General features: G+C 43.3%; 1 protein-coding gene across 1 annotated transcript in view; it reads left to right on the plus strand.

The window, feature by feature from the left end:
* Positions 1-23,340, plus strand: part of RNF150 (ring finger protein 150) — a 252,109-nt gene that overhangs the window by 195,256 nt on the left and 33,513 nt on the right. The window contains exons 5-6 of the mRNA XM_019926509.3: positions 299-395; positions 5,830-6,040. Of these exons, the coding sequence (XP_019782068.1) occupies positions 299-395; positions 5,830-6,040 (308 nt within the window). The remainder of the gene's footprint in view (positions 1-298; positions 396-5,829; positions 6,041-23,340) is intronic.

Raw genomic sequence — 23,340 nt, forward strand, 5'->3', positions numbered from 1 at the left:
AAGATTCTTCCTGTCTAAAAAGAGAGAAATTTCTCTGTTTCTACATTCTCTGCATTTTCTCAAACTTGGAAGACTCAGCTGCAAATCATAGAGGACCCTCCTGGGAGCCAGACAGATGTTGACTGTATCACCGCAGGGTGTAACAGGAAGCATTACTGGCCCAGGTGTTCGGAGATGGAGGTCCGAGTCTTGTCTCTGCCACCGAGCAGTGCGTGACCTTGAACAAGTCTCTGGGCTGGAGTGGACTAGGTGCTCTCCGCAGTTACCGCCGCGCTAAGATGTATGGTTCTCATTGCAGGCATCTTTTCCACAAGTCCTGTGTTGACCCCTGGCTCCTAGACCATCGCACCTGTCCCATGTGCAAGATGAACATTCTTAAAGCCCTAGGGATCCCGGTAAGCACAGCACAGCCTACAGCATCGTCATGTCTGTCTTTCTGCCTTTCCCACAAAGCAGGGAGAAAACAGCATCCCTGGATTTTCTGTGTCCCCTCAATCCCATAGCAGTGGCGTCACCTGATGAGGCCCTAAGAGCGCTCCCATGTCTGGATATATTTCTCCTCTCACTTTTTCTCAATCTGAGAACATCGTGACCCTCTCAGCATGTCCATTGTATTTGTCTGTGAGTTGAGATGCTGCCTGAGCAGCTCATAGGCTCCTCTTCCGGGCTGCAGTGGGTGAGAGCAGGTGGGACACCCACAGAGGCCTCTTGGGCCAGTTGTACACTGATGACACTCTTGTGTCACTTACCTGCGCTGTCATCAAGCAGACCCGCACGCCACACTTTCTGATGTTGCCCCACCATCTCCTAGCTTCCAGAGGAAACAAGCTCTTCCCAACGATGGGAGGGGAGGCCAGCCACTGGGAATCTGGCTCAGGGCCCTCTGCTGAGCTCAGATCTCCATGGCGAGCTTGAGTGACGAGGAAGCCAAAGCCAGAACCACTGAATTCTAGTGCTACCCTCAAGCTGGCGCCCTCAGTTATACGTTTTATCAAACTTAGTCATTCCCCCTGTGCAAAGAGAATGCCCCCAGCTGGCTGGCTTGATGCTCCAGGGAAAGACTTTCCAGGGACCATATCGAGTGAAGGCCACGAGCTGCTGAGGCACCGTCTGCTGTGGTGAGGGCAGGAAGCAAGCCAGGCCACCAGACCCGAGGGCTGCGCAGAGATGTGAGAACAACCTGGCCCCGTCTAAAAGAAGCTAGACAAACAGCGTACAGAGACCGGACTCCCCCTTCCCCCTCCGCTTTGCTGTCTCCTCCTCTTGTCATTCCTCACTACTAATGGCAGAGAATAAACAGAATTTTAAAAGTCCCAAGATGTCACTGAAGAAGAAAGGATCAGATCAGATATCAAAGGCTTCCTTTAATGCCAGAGGGCTAATTATCCCGGGAAGACCAGAGTGACTCTGTTTGAGGGCACGCACCTGAAGCGTCACAAGGTCGTGGATTGGCTGAATTTTCTACCCTGCCTCCCCTGCCTCCCTGCCGGCTGTATGCTGATTTTTTTTTTTTTTTTAACAGTCGATACACCAAACACAAATCAATTTGTGTGACTGTAGCTTTGAGCTAGAGTTTGAAAGGCAATGCATTACATTTTCAGGCCAGAGTTGTGAAGGCATAATACATTCAAGGTGAAAATCACTGACAGTGAACATGAAACATGAGTAAAAACCCAACATCTCTATCAGATACTAGGGACTGAGAAAATTAAACTCGCTGTTGGCATGTTCCACATTTCTGGCTCTAACTGGTTCCTATTACAGTGGTACCTTCTGCCATTATATTTTGCCAAGAGAAATAAAAGACTGAACCTGACAGGAGCAGGTCCTTTACTGTCAGAGTGTTTTCAATCCCCTTATCTACATTCAAGTGCTTCATCCTCCTTTCTCTCCAGTCAGGTCTAGGGGGTGTCTTGGCAGGATGACAGATCACATCGAGTGCTCCTATAAGGTACCATATAACACGGGCCTTTTTTATCCCAGCACACACCGTCTCCTATCACTATTATCCTGGTATAAATAAGATGATTGTAAACGCATAGAAAATCCCGTGCAGCTGGTATATTCACTAGTCCCTAACTATTTCGCATCTGGTTTATTTGAGTTCTCCCTGCTAACCTGAATTTGAAAACCTATATGCTGTTCACTTACAGATGGTATTTGACATCTCTTACTAAACGTTGTGACTGTAATTTCTCTTAGAGGTATATAAATTGGGTTTCTATTCAAAATATTATTCTATCTGATGAACCATTTCGAGTGGATATAAACTGTGAGGTTCTGTAAGGTGGGTCTGTTAAATATTGTATCTAAGCCAAATTATTCATTCGTTCTCTCATTAACAAGTCTCACTGAGCTAATTCGCTTTCTCTTTTCCTCTACTCACCTCTGTTAGAGACATAACACTATTCCTGCTAGCCCACAAAGTAAAAGCGAACACCCTGCATCAAAACTAATAAAATAATGTTATAAAAAGAGAAAAGAGAGAAAACAAGAACACGATCAACAAGCAAAGTCAACATTGTGAAAACTGTGTCAGTTGTTCTTGCATCTGTGGTCACATCCAGATGCTTATGGCTGAAAGAACAACCAGCACAGGATCCTCACTTGGAGCTCTTTTCCTCCCTGATACCCGCACACAATTTGAACCTGCATCTTTACATAGTATAGTGGAGGGAAAGAAGTTATTTTTTCTCCTACCGTCCTCGGGTCTCCAGCTGGGCCCTGTAAATTAGACTTGTGAAAGACAGATTAACGAGAGAAAATCAAACAGAAGTTTATGAACACATGCATCGTGTGTGCACATAAGAGCACTTGGCGATGAGTGACTCAGAAGGGTGGTTAGAACTTCGGCTTCTATAGCATCTTCAAAAAAGAGCAATAAATTTTTAGAGAAGTGACAAGACAGAGGGAAAGGACTTTGAGTTTCTAGGACAGCAAATTGTGGGGAGGTAAATATATGGGGGAAACCAATGGCAGATAAGGGCATGTCAGTTAGGTTTGTTGCGTCAACTCCCAGTCGCTGGTGATAAGAATGTTCTTCTCTTTCTGGTACAGAGAGGGGGACCCCCTTACAAATTTATGTCTTGCTTTTAGGCAAATAGGGGGAAGGCAGAGAGCATTTCTTTACCCAATTCTCAATTGTTTCAGCTAAAAACAATTTTTATGCCAACATAGCAAATTTGGGCAGTGGCATACTCTGCTACCCTTCAAAGGTGTACTTTACCTTTGCCCAGAAATTGAATTTTTTAAAGTATTTTCTCAAATCTTCCCTTCACTGATCTCGGATCTGGGCAGATACTAACATTCCCAAGTTTTCAGAGCCGTAAACTGAGACTTAGATAAAATTTCCAAATCAGCATTTACTGAGCACTTAATAATTGTCAGGCACTATGTGAGGGCTTGGAACTCAAGGTCAATATAGTGTAGTTGCTTCACTTTAAGTGTCTCACTTGTATGTGGAACCTACGTGGAAAAGAAACAGAGAAGAGATCTGTGGTTGCCAGGGGCAGGAGGTGGGGAGGGTGAAATGGGTGAGGGGGTCAGAGGGTACAAACTTCCAGTTATGAAATAAGTAAGTCCCGGGGACGTAATGCACCGCACAGTGACTCTAATACAGTACACAACACTGTATTGTATATTTGAAAGTTGCTAAGAGAGTAGATCTTAAAAGTTCTCATCACAAGAATAAAAATTTTGTAATCATGTGAGGTGATGGATGTTAACTAAACTTATTGTGGTGATGGTTTTGCAACCTACACACGTATCAAATCATCATGTTGTACAACTTAAACTAATACAAGATGCCATGCCAATTATAGCTCAGTAAAACCGGAATTAAAAAAAAAAGCTTGTGGACTAGTAGAGTGAGACTAACACAGTAACAAATGACTGTAACAGTGGGAGAAGTGTGAAAAGAGTTACAGTATCAAAGATGACTACTGGGAGGGAGCGCTGCTTAGAAAAGAGACATTTGGCCTGGGAATTGAGGGATGATTAGGAGTTCACCAGGGTTAGTTTGAGACCTTGGGATGGGAGAGGGGAAGGGGATGATGATTTGGGCAACTGTCATCCCGAGTGGAAGAGCAGCATATGCTAAGGTGCTGAAATGGGGAATATATGCTTTATTCTGTGTGTTTCCAAAGGCTGAAGGTAGGGCCAGAAAAGAAGGCTTGGGTCAGACTGTACGGTGCCTGTTTTGCTATACTAAGGAGCTTGTAATTTATTCTTTAGGAGGAAAAAAAGAAAAAGAATCATACCTGTGCTTTTTTTTAAAAAAAAGAAAGAGTGCTCTGGTGAAAAAGTGGAGAATGAAGTATACCGGGGAAGAGACTAGAGGGAGATTGGGAATTGGTAATGGGGTAAGAAACGTTCAGAACATACCCGCTCATGTCCAATAATCTCAGTCAGTAAACTTGGAGGATCAGTCATTCAATGAGTTGACTTCTGACAACTCGAATTTCAAGGAATTGGCCCACTGCCAATAGAGATGAAGCCGGCAGAACACAAAGAGAATGTGGGGGAAAGGGAATGAGCTGAATCTGAGGTTTTTGTGGGATGATGGAGATTTCCAGCTGACTGTTGGAAACACAGGCGCGGGGCTTGGGAGACCTGGTTTGAGAGTGGAAATCCAGGACAAGAGTCCAGCAGTTTGGATTTCTTGCCTTGTGCTCCCCATGAGCCCGTTAGTGGTAGATTTTCTCTTTCAATGAAGTTTGCACACAATCTAGTCATTGTGGTGTTAATTCAAACAGTGTCAACCTAGGATTCTCCTCACCCAAGCCTGCCCACCCTGATCTGCATCCTTGGACGGGGTGCAAAACCGTGTCATTGTGGTCGCTGAAGGCAATGTCACTCTCCAGCGTGGAGCAAAACGTGTGATTAACAGCCATTCTTAGTGCTTCTCAAGACCGTATCTCTCCTCCGCCACCTTTAAAAAATCATTTTTATGAGTTTGGTCAGAGGCAGAACAACTGAAAATCATGTTTTACAAGCTGTTTGTGGAAGAGATATCAATATATTCAACACCACTTCAGCCAGCAGAACTGAGACAGAAGAGTCAAACTGCCCCGCTGCCCGCTAAGAGAAGCTGGCCGACCCAGGCTGCCTCGCGAGGCACGAGAGACCCCGGTCTCTACGTTTTTCAAGTGGAGCTGTGAGGAATATTGGGAGGGAGAGTCCTGTAGTGAGTGGGTAATTAAAGTAGATGGTCTCACCCTAGTTTTATTATTCTAAGGTTTTAACTTAGAAGATTTGACAAATGTACGATCAATTGAATATTATGTAAATAGGGCTTTGCTCTGCAGGTGGTTTTTGAGCTTATGTTTAACAGCACCTCACCCTGTGCTCTTGTGTTTGTGTGTGCGTTTGTTTAGGTATATGTGTGTATCTCTGATGCACGAGTCAGATTCTGTCTCCCCTCTCATGCCATCAGTCTATTTGTAAACAACACATGGGTCTTTGGGGCTAATTATCAGGCTGTCAGCTACTTCCTATACAAGAAGTAAACACTATAGATAAGGAAGAGCTGTCATTATAAATAAGTATCATATTATTCTCCCTATGTAATTATATTAATGTATGGCTACTGCTACCCCTGGAATTAAAACCTTGTCTGTAGATCTAAACGGAACCTTTGGAAAGAAAATTTTGGAAGATGTTTTCATGTTAATTACAGGAACTATATGTGGATTGTCTTTAAATAAAGTGGTTCAGGAAGAAAACAGTAAAGAACTTGGTTTTCCCTCAGGACAAAATATTTAGGCTGTAGACATCTCATCTCTAACTTGATGATATACACTAAGATAGGTCCTTTTCTGCTCCTGTCAGCCCAATGCCGACTGCATGGACGACTTGCCCACTGACTTCGAGGGATCTCTGGGAGGTCCGTCAACCAACCAGATCACCGGCGCAAGCGACACAACCGTAAATGAAAGCTCAGTCACTTTGGACCCTGCTGTCCGGACTGTGGGAGCCTTGCAGGTGGTCCAGGATACAGATCCCACCCCGCAGGAGGGAGAAATCATCTTCACCACCAACAGTAAGTTCTGCGCCGCATGCCAGTGCCGTATTCCAAAAGGCTGTTGCCTCGCGGGAATTGGAAAAAGGCCCTTTTCCTCAAGAAGAAAGAAAAATTAAATGAATAGAACGTTGCTAGGCTAAACAATCATATCTGATGGGCCTTGAGAAGCCCAGCTTACTCCAGAGCCAGCAGGGCACACAACAGTGCTAGCTGTGTGTGTCACCCACCTACACACGCCGGTGCCACAGCACTGCACACCCCCCATGGTACCCAGAAACCAGGCCAGGTGGTGGTGCTGGCCTCTGAAAGTGGAAGGCAGGTGAGAAGAGCCACTGCCCACTGGATAGGGCACAAGCCACTCACTCATGTGCGTGTGTGTGTGTGTGTGTGTGTGTGTACACAGGCTTGAGCCCTCCCGAGTGTGCAGGTGGCATTCTGAGCTGGTCTGGGCAGCATGCAGGAGGGTTCTCCCCCAAACCCGTTGCTGCAGGACTCAGATGCAAGTGGAACCCCTTTAGATGGGCATCCTTGCAGTACAACCTAAACCCCTACGCATAGTGAGGTATTAAAATATCTTTAGGGTTTCTTCCGCATCTCTTGCATAGACTCAAGCTAAATGCTGTTCTGGTTGAGGGTAGTTATAAAAATATTAAAATAGCTATGTTAGCATACGGTTGAAGCTCAAACCTAAAGTATTTACCGTCTAATACAGCAGAGATAAAAGGAGTTCTAAAAAAATCAGCATGCAAATTAACTTAGGTTTAAGGTTAAACAGGTGGATGAATATTTCAGGTTTTAAAGGAGGTGTGTTTTTTCCCTTGATGGAAGTAACCTATTCACTATAGAATATTTGGAAATGGAGCAGAGCAGATGAAAGCATGTTGGGCTATTCCCTTTTAAGTTGGTCTCTTTTTTACATATTCGTGATGTTTATGCAGTTCAGAAAATCATTCACACTGATATTTAAAGACGCATTTTTCTGATGAAGAAACATAACAGTCCTCGTCATTGAAAGACTCAGAAATGAAGAAGAGAATAAAAAAAGAATGCAAAAGTCACGCAGTACCCCACTACCCAGAAATAATCACTCTTAACATTTTGGTGTATTTGCTGATAATCTTTTTTTTTTTAATTTAACATTTTTATTGGTGTATAATTGCTTTACAATGGTGTGATACTTTCTGCTTTATAACAAAGTGAATCAGCTATATGTATACATATGTCCCCATATCCCCTCCCTCTTGCATCTGCCTCCCACCCTCCCTATCCCACCCCTCTAGGTGGTCACAAAGCACTGAGCTGATCTCCCTGTGCTATGCGGCTGCTTCTCACTAGCTATCTATTTTACATTTGGTAGTGTATATATGTCACTGTTACTCTCTCACTCCGTCCCAGCTTATCCTTCCCCCTCCCCATGTCCTCAAGTCCATTCTCTACATCTGCATCTTTATTCCTGTCCTGCCCCTGGGTTCTTCAGAACCTTTTTTTTCTTTTTCTTTTTTTTTTTTTTTAGATTCCATATATATGTGTTAGCATACGGTATTTGTTTTTCTCTTTCTGACTTACTTCACTCTGTATGACAGACTCTAGGTCCATCCACCTCACTACAAATAACTCAATTTCGTTTCTTTTTATGGCTGAGTAATATTCCATTGTATATATGTGCCACATCTTCTTTATCCATTCATCTGTTGATGGACACTCAGGTTGTTTCCATCTCCAGGCTATTGTAAATAGAGCTGTAATGAACATTTTGGTACATGACTCTTTTTGAATTATGGTTTTCTCAGGGTATATGCCCAGTAGTGGGATTGCTGGGTATGTGGTACTTCTATTTGTAGTTTTTTAAGGAACCTCCATATTGTTCTCCATAGTGGCTGTATCAATTTATATTCCCGCAACAGTGCAAGAGGGTTCCCTTTTCTCCACAACCTCTCCAGCATTTATTGTTTGTAGATTTTTTGATGATGGCCGTTCTGACTGGTGTGAGGTGATACCTCATTGTAGTTTTGATTTGCATTTCTCTAATGATTAGTGATGTTGAGCATCCTTTCATGTGTTTGTTGGCAATCTGTATGTCTTCTTTGGAGAAATGTCTGTTTAGGTCTTCTGCCCATTTTTGGATTGGGTGAGTTGTTTTTTGATATTGAGCTGCATGAGCTGCTTGTAAATTTTGGAGATTAATCCTTTGTCTGCTTCATTTGCAAATATTTTTTCCCATTCTGAGGGTTGTCTTTTCGTCTTGTTTATGTTTTCCCTTACTGTGCAAAAGCTTTTAAGTTTCATTAGGTCCCATTTGTTTATTTTTGTTTTTATTTCCATTTCTCTAGGAGGTGGGTCAAAAAGGATCTTGCTGTGATTTATGTCATAGAGTGTTCTGCCTATGTTTTCCTCTATATAGTGTCTGGCCTTACATTTAGGTCTTTAATCCATTTTGAGTTCATTTTTGTGCATGGTATTAGGGAGTGTTCTAATTTCCTTCTTTCACATGTAGCTGTCCAGTTTTCCCAGCACCACTTATCGAAGAGGCTGTCTTTTCTCCATTGTATATTCTTGCCTCCTTTGCTGATAATCTTTTGATGTAGTTGAGACAGTAACCATGGGGATGAACATTCAGTATTGTAACCATAGAACTTTCACAGGACCTCGACAGAGGGTAATTTCGAGAGGAACTTGGTGGTAAATATCCACCCATGTAGGGTTTATTAGTTTTTGGTAGGTATGAGTTTTAACTTGACTTTTAGAGGCATAAGGACCTCAGTATTGAAACATTGGCTATAAACATTAAAAAGTCCTTAAAGAGAGATTTTGATCCATTTGTTTTGAAGGTCTAGAGTGGTACTGTCTAGTATTAATATAATGCAAGCCACAGAAGTAATTTCAAATTCTCAATAGCCACAGTAACATAAAAATAATAAGTTGGTAAAGTTCATTTTAATGATTTTTTTTTTGTTTTTGCGGTACGTGGGCCTCTCACTGTTGTGGCCTCTCCCGTTGCAGAGCACAGGCTCTGGACGCGCAGGCTCAGCGGCCATGGCTCACAGGCCTAGCCGCTCCGTGGCATGTGGGATATTCCTGGACCGGGGCACGAACCCGTGTCCCCTGCATCGGCAGGCGGACTCTCAACCACTGCGCCACCAGGGAAGCCCAATAATATTTTTATTTAACCCAATATATCCAAAATATTTTATTCTTTTTTTATAGTAACTCTTCAAAACCTGGTGTGTATTTTATTCTTAGATCACATCTCAGTTTAGACTAGCCCCATTTCAAGTACTCAGAAGCACGTGTGGCCAGTGGCTACCATATTGGAGAACACAGATTTAGAATCCTAGTAATTTAGGGATATAAGAACCTTAAAAAAAAAAAAAAAACCTTAAAGGTCATTTAATCGTTACCGTGATAAACTTTTGATTTTCACCATATGAAAATTGTGACCAGTTACCATCAGGCATATCACCATTAGTGGTCTAAGTGAAGTATATTGGAAGGCCTCATAAAATGTTGCTAGCAGTTCAAAAACATGTAAGGCATGAGCCTTTTTTGAGCCCATAAAAAGAACCAAATCAAAAATGGATCCTACTTTATTTCTTGCAATGAAATGATTGTTTGATTTTCTGTTAGATTCCTTATTTTGAAAAGTGGCTATGTACTTCATCCATCTTAGTAAAGCCCAGATGACAAATGAAAAGGCACAGTTTATGGGTTAAAACACAACCAAAAATGAAATAGGAAATTAAAGTCTGTATCCATATAATTCATAATCCCAGACAGTTTTGGCTAAAATAGACTCAGAGTGTTTAGGTCCATAGCAGGCATTTAGCAGATGTTTACGGAATGACTTGAGATAAAAGTGTTTGATCTAAGGTTCAACAGGGAGCTTCTGTTCACAACAGAAGGAAAAATGCCAGGTAATTTCAAAGGAAGGTCTTGGTAAAGATGAAGAGACAAGGTGTGAGACCACATCTATAGTTTGAAGACTGAAACTATATATGAGTATGGCTAAAGACATCAGTCTCTTAGTACAGAAACTGAATTTTTCTCACAAAATACTCTTCCTAGACCATTTATTTCATTTTTAATGAAGTATAGTTGATTGACAATGTCTCAGGTGTACGGCAAAGTGATTCAGTTTTTTATATATGTATAAACGTATATATATACATATATATATTCTTCAGATTCTTTTCCATTATAGGTTATTACAAGGTATTGAATATAGTTCCCTGTGCTTTCTAGTAGGTCCTCGTTGTTTGTCTGTTTTATATATAGTAGTGTGTATATGTTAATCCCAAATTCCCAGTTTATCCCTCCCCCGCTTCCCCTCTGTAACCATAAGTTTGTTTTCTATGTCTGTGAGTCTGTTTCTGTTTTGTAAATAAGTTCATTTGTGTCGTTTTTTCTAGATTCCACATAAAAGTGATATCATATGATATTTTATTTCTGATTAGTTTTATTTATTGGGATTTCACAGAATATTCCAAGCACAGTCATTCTGATTAGATGTTAATGGTTTATACCACTAACTAAATGGCTGTAGATTACTTAAGGGGAAAATTCTTTCCTCTGTACAGGTTTGTACACTGCCTAGTGCCCTAACTCAAATAAATAATTAATAAATGAACAAACACGGATGCATGAATAAATGAGCAAAAAGATTCAAGTTCTTATCAGTGTTATTGTAACCATTTCTCTAATGCTATAGAAAAAAATGCAGATGGTGAAAGAAGTATAGTTGGGATACGATATTGCTACAAATCACAAATAACCCACTGGAGGTTGGACTTGACGTTTTTCTACCTTATCCTTTCCTACCTCACATCTCTGCAGATCCAGGAAATTACTAGAAAATGAAGAAGCAACAGTAGGTAACAAATACATAACACCAACTCTGTACCAGGCACCCTTTTATGTTGTTTACATGTATTAGCTCACGACAACCCTATGAGGTAAATGTTATTTTTAACTTCATTTTCCTGATGCAGAAACAGCAGCACTGAGAGATTAAAAGTAACTGACCTGAGGTCATAAGCTAGTGACAGGTGGAGCTGGAATTCGAAGGAGCAGCTAGCTGGCTCTACGACGCCATGCATAGCTATGCTCAGAAGATGCAAAAGGGGAGAAAACGCACACAGTTCTCATTTCATTTTTTTCCTCTTTTCCTCCATTTTTCTAAATCTCTGAAAGGCCAAAAATGTGCTTAGTTTCAGCTTGCATTCTCATCCCTACCTCCGTTCTTCCTTTCCTGGCAAACAATCTTGCTGTATAGTCGATCAAATGCGCGTAAAAGTCATTTCAGCCTCAAGGGGAAACAGCATAGAACAGATTGCCCTTAGAGTAAAGATGGAAAAATCTGGCATTAAGCGATCATCTTCAGCTCCCAAGAAAAGAAAAACGTTTACAAAGGAAAGGAAATGCAAACTGGTAGGCAGTCTGACATTTGGGAGAAAGACGTTCTTGTATGCATATCTTTAACGTTTCTGACATTTCAGCTTTTATAACCTCACACGGCAGCCCCAAATCACAGTGTTTCTCCTCCACGTTGGTGCAAGGGGTCATTTGTATGCATGCCCTGATGTCACTCACCCAGCTTCATCTGCCCACCCAGTTGCACCAAAACCATACTCTGCCTGCTGACTCCCCAAGCCCAGGCTGCAGCTGGTTGGATTGGCTTCAGCAAGGAAAGAAGTTCCTTAGGACCAAAGGAAAACACAGCTGAACAAACAGCCCGGTGTGTTTGGAAACTCCAGACAGGAGCTAGAGAAAGACACAAAAGGAGAAGACTCTATCACTCCTTCCCTAAAACATCCCGCGCCACTCCGCACCTTCTCAAGAGGGTCTGAAACCTTCCCTTTGTCTTCCAAGGAAAGTCACTGACCCCACCATCCGTTTCCTTTATTGAGTCACCACACAAGTCCTCTAGTGCTGTGTCTAGATTGTTACCCCCTTGCCGCTCCTTCCACCTCAAACTGGAAGGAACCAGCAGTCAGCCCATGGGGTGGAGGGTGGAGGGAACTAGAAGCTAGAAAGGGAGGAGATGGACGGAGTCAAGGCCTCCCAGATCTGCCCCGATACGTTCTGAGGAGCACATGGTATCATGTGTTTGGCCAGGAGACCCGGTCTTCAGACGTCGCAGAAGGAAGCAGTACCCATGAATTGTTATGTAGGCGAATAGGCTCAGACTCGGCCAGTTGAATTGAAACGTGGTGTAGGTTTCCTCTGGGAAACTTCCTATCCACTCTGAACCTTTCGGGGAGTATCGTGTATTTAATGTGTTGAGCCAACATGATTTGTGATGTGTGTAAAATGAATCTTGCTTTTTGCTGCTCTGCCTGAACCGTCTGGCGTGGGTGTAACAGCCCCCTGCCTGGGGATGACAATTCCAGCAGGACTTTTCTGCTCACTCTTAGGTAACGGACAGTTCCAAGAGTCCCTTTAGGTTCCAAACACCGACAAAAGGATTTTTTTTTTCTCTGCAGAGCCCTTCTCTCTTGTAATCCCCATCACTCAGGACAGATGGGCCTCCGTTGCTTACCCACGAGGCCTCCTGCAGCCTTCGCGCTATCTGCCGAGGTGCTCTCACCGCTCCAGGAGGTCTTTTTGGATAGGGCCCAAGTTGAGCCCGGTACTGCTTGCTCCCCACGTGGCCACCTCTGGGACCCTCACACGTCACCTGCCCTGACACCCGTCTCCGGTACAGCAGCTGTTTCCAGCCTCTGACCCCACGCAGGCCATCGGCCTCCTCTCTTCAGACTCCAGGCGGGCAGGAGACCTGAGTCCACGGCCTGCCTTAGCTTTTCTAAGGCCTGAGTCTGCTCTCTCTGAGTCCCACCTGCAGGAGGCATAGTTCAGAATCTCCTTGGTGATGGAGGGAGAGGGGTTTCCCTTGCAGGAACCCCTCGCTGGGCTTGGGTCTGGGAGATAGCCCTTCCCCACCCCTTCTTCTAAAGGAATGGGATTCAGCGTGACAATACTCTCCCCACAGACAAGCTCCTTTCCAGTTTCCCCACCTTCCTCTCCCTCTCTCCCCTTGTTATTGTCATTAACTGGGTGATGGGGTCCAGAATCATAGAACAGGTACCCTTCACATCCGCTGTACCCAGCAGTGGGGTGTCGGGCACAGGGTTGGGGGGAGATGGGAGAGGCCATCTCATACTTCTTTGCTGCCCATAGCTCTTCAGCAGAAACTGAGGCAGGAAGAGTCCCATGAATGCAAAAGAATTAGTTCATGAATTCTTGATGGGCTTCACCAGAGGACACCTTCCTAGCTGATATGGCGACTAAACTACGGTCCCTTTTCAGAGACCCTAGAGACAAGTCAACCTTTTTGGGAAAAAAAAATATATATATGCTTGCACTCTTCAAAATGCACTCATGAGACAAAAGTAATTGTTAAAGCACAGCTGAAACTGCAGCCCAGCACACACAAAAAAAAGGAAAAGTCATTTTCAGCAAAAAGTCATTCACTGCGGTCACCCGGAGCTCTCCAGGGACACAGACTAGACACTAATTACGGAAAAAACTTCCAAAGAGTTCATTCAGAGACTTGTGTATGGCAGTTTCTGGAGTGACCCGCTTTCTCTTCTTTGAGGAACTCAGTAGGAACATCTCTGGCGAGTCTTCATTCCTAAAAACACAGTCTCTTAAAATTAGGCCAGAAATGACATCCGTTCTTTTCTTTTTTACGTTCTGTGTTTATTAGTTAGGGAGCCATTGAGGAAGCATTCAGCGTATCTATATTCAAAGGTTTTACATGCCGCTAGGCTTGCTCTAGTCGCAAGCTGAATATGAACACGAGAGAGTGTGTGTGTGTGTATTCAGGGCTTTTCCAGGGAACCTGAGTTTGAACCTCTGGGTCAAAGCAACTGAGAGAAAAAGGGAGGGTTGGCATGAACATCCCATTTCTGTTCCAAATGTTCCTTTACATTTGCAAAGCAGCAGTCTCTGGGTTTTAACGGGACTGCAAAATATACCGGTGCATCCAGAAATCAACACCTCTACAGAAAGCATCCCAGCGTATATAAGAAAGGACAAGAGTGAGTAGCCACATCTGCTTTTTTGACTTGCATCAAAGCCTGAACTGGCAGAGTAGCTCCCCTTTGGATAAATATGCTGGATGGAACTCGCAACAAGAATGATCTCCCTTGGTGCCCATAAGATTCACATTAGCCCTGGAAAGATTATTGCTTTGATCTGTGAGCCTCTTCCATGTGGCAGACAACAGAATCGGCCAACCAGCTAAGATTTTAGATCCCACTGTCGTTCGTCCTTCGGGACATATTTCAGCCACGGTGAATTACTTCCATACAAAGTGAAGCATTTGCAGATGGCGATACTGTTCCATAGCTCGTGATGTGCCAGGTCCTTGCAGTCACATACCCGCCTTGTTTCTGAGCCTTCCAGCTCACCAGCTCGACGATGGCTTCAGGAGAGGAACAGCTGTTCTGAAGAGCAAAGATCTTTGTGATAAGCACTTGCCTTCACCGTCAACTGTCCCAGATGGCAATCAGTCCATCCACAAGCCACTGGATTTTTTTGCGGTAACATTCCTCCTCAATTAAAAGCACACACCGACCTCAGAAAGCTCACTCGGGGCCAGACTCCCAGGGTTTCCCTGGCCTGTGTGTCTGGTGCCTTTGACAAGGGAGTGTTGAGGATCTGCAGATGCACGGACTGCCTGTGAGAGAGCTCATCCGTTTAGACCACAGATATATTGCCACTGGGAGCGCTCAGCCTGGGCGTGACACCACGCCGTCCACTCAGAAGAAACTTGTCCTCCTGAAATGAAGTGGCCCGGCCAAGCAGACAAAATCCATCCATTGTGGGAGGTTGTCTCAGATGTCCTGAGTTACGCACTGATAGCACCATCTCCAGTTTGATTGATTCTTCCCAGTGCTGTCTTGCTTTTGGTAAGCATTCCAAAAGTGGGCTAGGGACAGGGCTGTTGAGCAGACCTGCATTTTACCACATGTTGACACCCTGAGCGTGGATCTCAGCAGGGAGGTGGCAGCTGATGGCAAGAAACATAACTGGCAGGTCAGCCCTTTTTCAGTGTTGGAACAGCACATGGGGTGAAGAGGCGGGGGAAGGTCCATCATTCGGAGATTAAGATAGCAGGGAACAGCTGAAAATGTCCTTTGGCCGACATAAGAATTGGCTCTGAAAATTCAGAGAGTCAGGGTTCCATAAGTCAAATATTTCAGAAATGAAATTCAGTGGTTCAGAATAAAAAAAAAAAAAGTGTAACTATCAGAACATCACTGGAGCTACCTGAGGTAAGGTGGTGTACTGGAAACACCACTAGCCAGAAACAAAAAGTGACGCCTTAGGTGTGATTTGGCCTCCAGTTAGCTGTGTGACCTTGGGCAAGTCACTCACCCTCTCTGTACTTTCATTTCGTCAGTTATCGAATGAGACACTTGTACCAGCAGTTGATTTCTAAGATCCTTTCCAGTTCCATAATTACACTCCCTCTCCTGGTGTCCTTCCAAGTCTCACCAGGAAAGGTCACTTAAGACCTTGCATCCTCACTTAAAGTCCTTCCTGATACCCCTCTCCTTCCAGCACCACGAAGCCACCCTAGCAAGGAGCTGTGTCCTCGGCTCTCTCCCCACTGCTGTGTCCTCTGAGACCCTAGAGGGTCGCTATGAGACTGCAGCATGTGCCCAGTCTCTTATCTTACAGATCAGATTTTATGTACATCTTCAACTAAAATGAATGGGAAAGAAGACAAGAGGGTGTAGCTGGCTGGAGGAACAGCACAACTCTAGCCCGGAATCCTCCTAGGATTCCCATGTGCAGTGGACCCTGTTCTCAGACTATCACAGCCTCCTACTCCCAGAAGGCTCTTAAGCAGTACTTACCTGGGCTGCCTAGATGCTGGCTATGCCCAGACTCAGACCTATTCATTTTCTTTGTTCTTAAAAACAGTATGAATAACAGTTACCATTCATTGAGTGCAAACTTTGTGCTCAGCACCATATATGTACTCTACATAGAGTGTCTTATTTGACCATATTAATAACCTCATGAGATTGTCATCCACATTTTATAGATAAGGAAATAGATTCCAGACGTAAAATAACATGTCCTAGATCAGTTGTTTTTCAAACTGTGGGTCATTGAATGAATCTAGCGAGTCCTGACCAGTATTTTTCAAATGACACAAAATAAAATACATTTGAAATCCAAATACACACACACACACACACACACACACACACACAGACACACACACACATACAGCCTTTAATGTTGATTTTAACAATAATGGTTATTATTGATGCCATCAAGGAAGAAATGTGTCATGTAAACCAAAAGATTATGCAGAGCAACTCTCTTTTTTTCTGTTTTAATATTGAACCTAGACACTTGGCAAGCAATACTTAGAAAAAAACATTGTATTTCTTCAGTAGATAGTGGTGTATAGGTGCTTATGTGTCTGTGTTTATGTAGTCATGTGGTTGTGAATACACAGTTTGATATTTAGTCCCAAATCTACACGTAGGGGTTTTTTTTGCATGTTTGTATTGCTTTTTTATTTTTTTTTTTACAGTAAATACCACATTTGTTGTCTCATTTTCTCTTCTCAGGGAATTAGTATTTTTTTTAAAAAAGACATCATTTGGAATAGACATTATCTCCATTTTACAGATGAGGGTATTGAGGCACAAGTACCACATTCAGAGTTGTTGCTCTGAAATTCAGGAAGAAAACCCCTCTCACTGGACTCCATTTCCAGGGTAGCCTACATTGTGTGTGAATCCATTCATGTATCTGTCCCGTCGTTTTAAAGGAAATCAGTAATCATCTAAGAATAGCTCCAGTTCATCTAAATATTTTAGAACTTAGCTCTGTTTTACACGTCACTAAAATATTTAGGTTCCAGATACTTTATTAAGGATTTAGTTGAACTGTTTAACAAGTTGAATACTAAAAAGCGAATTTCTCTCTTTCTTAACGACTCTGAAATTATGATGCAGAAACATGTTGTGTAAAGAACATTTACTAATTCATGTCCATCCATCATTAAAGCAGCAGGAATAAGAAATCTTAATGTCATCTTTCAAGGATTTGAGGCTTGCTCTCTTCTGGCAGAAAGAAATACCTTGAATTCATTGATTGATCATTCTTCCTAAGATCTCAAAGCATACTTCACCCAAAATATCTTGTTCTGTCTTCCTAACATTCCTGCACAGTAGAAACAAACAGTAACATCTATCCCAAAAGGAAAAACTGAAGCAGAGGGGCTGAATCAAGTTCTTGCCCCAGCCCAATGGTCTTTCAAGTATTCCACCACGAGTTTAAACTGGTTCCCTATAAAGAAATGCCAGAAAAGCTCACTTGTTCCAAGTTAATAGTACAGAGTCAGAAATTGAATCAAAGCATGCCCATATGAGAATGATTTTTAAATCAAGGGCATCAGGACTGGGCTTCTTGGTAAACGAATCATCTAGAACCAGCTCAAGATTCTGGCTATACATGGCAGATTGAGCCCACAGGTTTATCTCTGCTACCCCACAAAGCCCCACCAAAGGGTTCATGAAAGGTATAAACCTACATGGACACTAAGAATAGAGAAGAGATTACAGCAGACAATATGTCAACAAATTTTGGAAGACAAATGAGTGGAAGTTCATTTAGTGAAGTGGGGAAAGCCGAAATCTGAGTGCCTTCTTAGTTTGGAGCCAATGAGAAGCTAGCAGTTTTGCAGCTAGCTCAGAGTATAGGGCACCAGATACGTAGGAAGGCTGTAGCATGCGGTGGTGCTCAAAAGATCAGGTGAAAGACTGTGTAAAGAGCGTTTAGCTCCCCCATCCTGAGCCACCTGTAGTTGCCTCAGGCCCTTACTGAGGTGAGGTCCCTTCCCTAGTTCGCACGCCAACGTAGGCATGCACGCTTAATCATAATGTCTCATTGCAAATATGAATGGAGGGCAAAGACGTCTAGAGAACTGCAAGAAGCCACAAAATCTAAGAGAAAGAAAGAACATAACAGATAAAAGTAAACTCCAAGGAAACAAGATAATTCAGATCACAGAATTCTATAAACTACCATTTGTATTCTGATGGAAACATGTCATAATATTGCATCCATGGAAAAGAAACAGATGATAGCAATTTTCTGAGAATGAGAAAGAGCTCTTGGAAATTAAAAAATAGAGCACAGGGCTTCCCTGGTGGCGCAGTGGTTGAGAGTCCGCCTGCCGATGCGGGGACACGGGTTCGTGCCCTGGTTCGGGAAGATCCCACATGCCGCGGAGCGGCTGGGCCCGTGAGCTATGGCTGCTGAGCCTGCGTGTCCGGAGCCTGTGCTCTGCAGCAGGAGAGGCCACAGCAGTGAGAGGCCCGTGTACCGCAAAAAAAAAAATAAAATAAATAAAAGTAAATAAAAAAATAAAAAATAGAGCACAGTGAAAATCCCCATATTGAAAGATACAGTAGCATTTGTTGTTAAACTATGTTCTTGCTGTGAAATAAAAAATGGCAAAAAATTAATTTGATTTAAAAATTAAGTTTAAAAATAAGGAAAAAGAGTCAATTTACATGCCACTGAAGAATTAATCTACTTATTTAACACACACTTTGCATTAACATCCCTCCCCCAAAATGTCTTTTTACTATGGTGAAGAACTACGGCCTCGCATGGCATACTTGGCTTCAGAAAATGTTTGGTACCAAACTCGTAAGGGCATTTCCTTTTTGCATGCTACATTTGTGTTATATTTTCAGTATATCAGTTCATAGGTTTATTTGATAAATTAGTGACTTAGTTTTTATAGTGAAGTCATTCTCCAGTGTTCAAGCTAACAAACTTGGGGTTATCTCTATTCTTTTCACTCTATTGCCTTTCATAGTCAAATAATCACCAACCCATGTTCATTCTGCCTTTTAAATCTTTCTCCATGTGCCATTTCCCTCTGCATGGCTATAATACAAGACCTTAGCACCTCTGACCTTGGTTTTTTGTTGTTGTTGTTGTTGTTTTGGCTGTGTTGGGTCTTCGTTTCTGTGCGAGGGCTTTCTCTAGTTGCGGCGAGCGGAGGCCACTCTTCATCGCGGCGCGCGGGCCTCTCACTGTCGCGGCCTCTCTTGTTGCGGAGCGCAGGCTCAGTAATTGTGGCTCACGGGCCCAGTTGCTCCGCGGCACATGGGATCTTCCCAGACCAGGGCTCGAACCCGTGTCCCCTGCACTGGCAGGCAGATTCTCAACCACTGCGCCACCAGGGAAGCCCTGACCTTGGTTTTCGCCATGGCCGCCATTTCACTCTCCCTGTTTCTAGTCTTACCGTCCTCCAGTCTGTCCTCATCCTGCTGCCTAGATAATCATCTGTGGAAGTCCTGTTGCTGTTTTGCTCAAAGCATTTTTATCCCCTATGGGTTAAAATCTCAAGCTGGCTAATCTAAACAAATCATTAAGCGTTTGGCCTCTGCATCTCTCTCCATGATTTTTCGCCACGCCCAGCTGGCAAGCTTTGTAGGGAAGCATTTCTAAACCACTAGTGGTTCCAGACACAGCCCCCAACTCTTCTCCCTTCTTCTGCCAAGTCTTTCACATCCTTCAGGCACATCTCCTCTGTGGTATTCTCTGAGATGCCTTCTCTGCTACTCTGAGCAGAACTGGTGATCCTTCTAGAATTATCTCCTTTCAAACAGTTCTCTCTCTTATTATTTCCTGAGAAAGCATCTGTCGCCCCACTAAACTTGTAGGTCCTTAAAGGGTTTGGACTGTGGCTTTTCACTTTCATGTTCTGAAGCACAGCACAGGTTATGGCTACAGTTAGACTCAGTAACATTAGTAGAATAAATGAATGAATTGGCTGAATTTTAAAGGAAACCAACAACAGCAGTAGTGCGAAGTAGAAGAGACTGTGTTCCAATATGTGTCTGTGTTTGGTCTGCTAATGAAAAGAATAGGTATATATTCTCCCCAGGACACTCAAGCTGGACCAGGGCACCAGCAGACGGGCCTGGCTGTAGCCAGTTCCTCTGGGACAACACTGTGACCCTTGCCCCTTGTGACGGGAGCACAAATGCTGAACTGGTCCCCCATCACAAGGAAGGAGAGAGACTAATGCCTTGTAGAAATGGGTTGATGATTTATTATTTATCATTATTGATATGGGACTACACAGCCCAAATGAGGGATTAAAAGCAGCATAGAGAGACGAAGTGACAGAAATTGCAGCAAAGGGAGATGATGGGGAAAGGTTCTACTGCCTGACTGTACATCCGTTTCTGCAAATGCCCTGGGAACGTCACCAAACCAAGTGCCCAGAAGCCACTGCAGCTCAAATGAAGCTCTTCATTTTTTGTTTTACACCATCGGCACTCCTCTTCCTACTTTATATTAACCCGTGATGAGTGAAGATGACCCTCCTGAGAGGAAATCTAGACTTGGGGAAACCAAGTTGTCTTTGGCATCGGGCAGATCTGGGCCCAAATCCTGGCTGGCCACTGACGGAGTAGCTGTGCTCAGTGAATAACATCCCTGGGCCTCAATTTCCTCAACTTTAAAATTGTCCAGGGACTTCCCTGGCAGTCCAGTGGTTAAGATTCCACTTCTGCTGGTTGGGGAACTAAGATACCGCATGCTGCACGGCGTGGCCAAAAAAAAAAATTGTCCAAATAAAATCGACCTTGCAGGTTTATTGCAAGCATGAAATGAATCAATGTATAGACTGACTCAGAGCCTGGCACTCAATCAATCATAAACGTTACCTCTCTCCCCACCTTGCACACCATCTCTGCATGAGAACACACATTGGATGGACACATCACAAGTACCTATTAGCTCCATGGAAATGTCTTGATAAAAATATCTATAAACCTTTCTCAGATGGATTCCAAGGCCCGATAGCTCTAGGTTGTATCCTTAATCATTTGCCCGCGGAGATGAAAGCTAACATGACCTTGTTCTTCTTCAATTACCAGGTTTACTTTACTTCCTGAGCCAGAACTGCATGCTCGCTTTTAGTTATTTATCTTTCCCACTAATTGATCACTTGAGGACTACTGAGTTATAAACGGCAATCTTTATTACCATGATCTCAAATAAAATAATGACTGTCCTTATAACACCATTTACAGAGAAACCTCTCAAGTTATCAGCATAATCACTAGGCAGCCCATCAATCAATCAACAACCGATTAGTGTCAGTTCCTAGCAAGCCATAATTATGTCTGTCTATGCATGGCTCTGTATTGGTTATATTCAACAGACAGCAGTCCTCCCACTAATCTTAGAGAGTGCTTTGAGCACACAGACCAACAGATGAATGACCTGTGGACCAACAGACGAATGACCTGTGGATAAACTAGTAATTTCAGATTTGCCAAGTCTTGATGTTCTTTTTGTGTTCATAAGTCAAACCTCAGGGAACGACTCAGAGCAAAAATATTCAAAGTAAAAGGCAAAAGATGCATTCGATCATGAAGAGAAGCACGAGTATAGATTGGGATTGACACATATACACTAATATGTATAAAATGGATAACTAATAAGAACCTCTGTATAAAAAAATAAATTAAATTAAATTAAAAAATATATATTGGAAGCATCCTTTGATATAAGCCTCCCAAGTTTTCAGCACATGTGTCTCACACCCGCCGCCAAGAAAGTCCAGTAGGAGATCTTTTAAAATACAGAAGTAGCTAACTCAGCGGGGGTGGTCGTTACTGCATTGCCTCCATTTGGGGAAAAATTTGCAGGGAAACTTCTGAAGAAAAGAAAATATATTGTGGTTAAGTGGTTGAGCCGAACTCTCCTGGCCGGCTCCATCCAGGACACAGGGGTGGTGATCAGTTAGGTCTGGATAAGTCAGCATGCCAGGATGGTGGGGAGCTGTTCCTCCGCCTCGCTCCAGAGGTTTTCTGTGGAGCACGCACCAGGATGCCAGGGTGAGAATCAAGCCGGGTTCTCTGTGCGCTCATATGCACATATACACACATATGTGCACATGCACTCACATGGTATGCATGCATGCCCACATACACACCACCACCACCAATCCTCAGGGCCTTCGCTCATCATCTCAATCCACTAGGAAATAGATCTCCAGGGATTCCCGGAAATTTTTCTAGGCAGAGAGGGCAAAGCGATGTCACACGTGACTCCTTCTGCCTGCAGATGGGCTGGGTTTAGCCCTGAGAATTTCTGATAATGTTCAGTGAGTAGCCAACATTTAAATGTGGCAGAGTTTTCCATACAGATCTGAATTTCCAACTTGAAAACGTTGGAAGAAGCAGCCATTCTGGGCCTTATTCTCTGATGGCGGCAATCGGCTGGACCTGAGTTGGGGCAGCGCCAAGACAAGGCATGTGCTCTGCAGTCACCACAGCTCTACAACCCCCAATTTAGGGACAGTCTCAGGGCAAAAACACTTCCTTCATACGCAGTGGTTTCTCAGGGACAATCACTGTTTTGAGCTGTCCTGTTAGGTCTCATTAAAATAATACCTATGGGTAAAGTCACGCGCAGGGCCACTGTGTGTGTCTCTTAAGCAACCGCGTACACAGTTAAAACTCTCACTGGTAACTGATGTTCCCAGCAGAGAGGAATGATTCGTGGCTTTATAGACTCGAGTGCCATCGAATTTCTTTTTTTGTCAAACCAATCATTCATTTATCTAAATACTTATGCCTTTATCAGAGCTGTCAGCACAAGAAAGTATTGGCTGCCCTTAAACTCCTGCTGTGCAGCAGGAACCGTGGAATGAAGTTTTTCAGAAAAAAATAATACCAGAATAGTACCGCAACTGTTATTTAAATGGGGAGTTAATTAGAAAATTGGATCTGGAAGTCAAAGGTTAAGCAGGAACACAACGGATTCAGAGGCGTACATCTTCTCTGTTATGGAGATGAAGCAAATGTGTGCAGTGGAATAAATAAGCACTCGTATGCATGGACGCACACGTGTCATATGTAGACACATGAGCGTGTAGGTACGTATGCATGCCAAGAACACGCCTGCACCTACCTCTACACACACTCACACACGTATACACACGTTCATACCTGCATATCAGATGTAGCGTGCAGAGTGCCTAAACAGTGGTTACACACACGTACACGTCTCTGTGTTTAGATGACACACATGTGCACATATATCCAACTCAGTACCAGCAGCTTTGTGTCACAGTAGTTAACCACGTCTCAGCAGAGGTAATGGGAGTTTCTGGAAATGACTCAATTTATTCCTCCTGGAAATGAAACCATGGTTCCAACTTAGCTCGTCAGAAAAGGAACAGCTCCCCAAATTTATATAGGTTTTTGTTTCTTTAATAGACCTAAAGGCTGTCTAATATCTGGGAAAAGGAA

The sequence above is a fragment of the Tursiops truncatus genome, chromosome 5 (genome assembly GCF_011762595.2).
Source record: "Tursiops truncatus isolate mTurTru1 chromosome 5, mTurTru1.mat.Y, whole genome shotgun sequence".
Lineage (NCBI taxonomy): Eukaryota > Metazoa > Chordata > Mammalia > Artiodactyla > Delphinidae > Tursiops > Tursiops truncatus.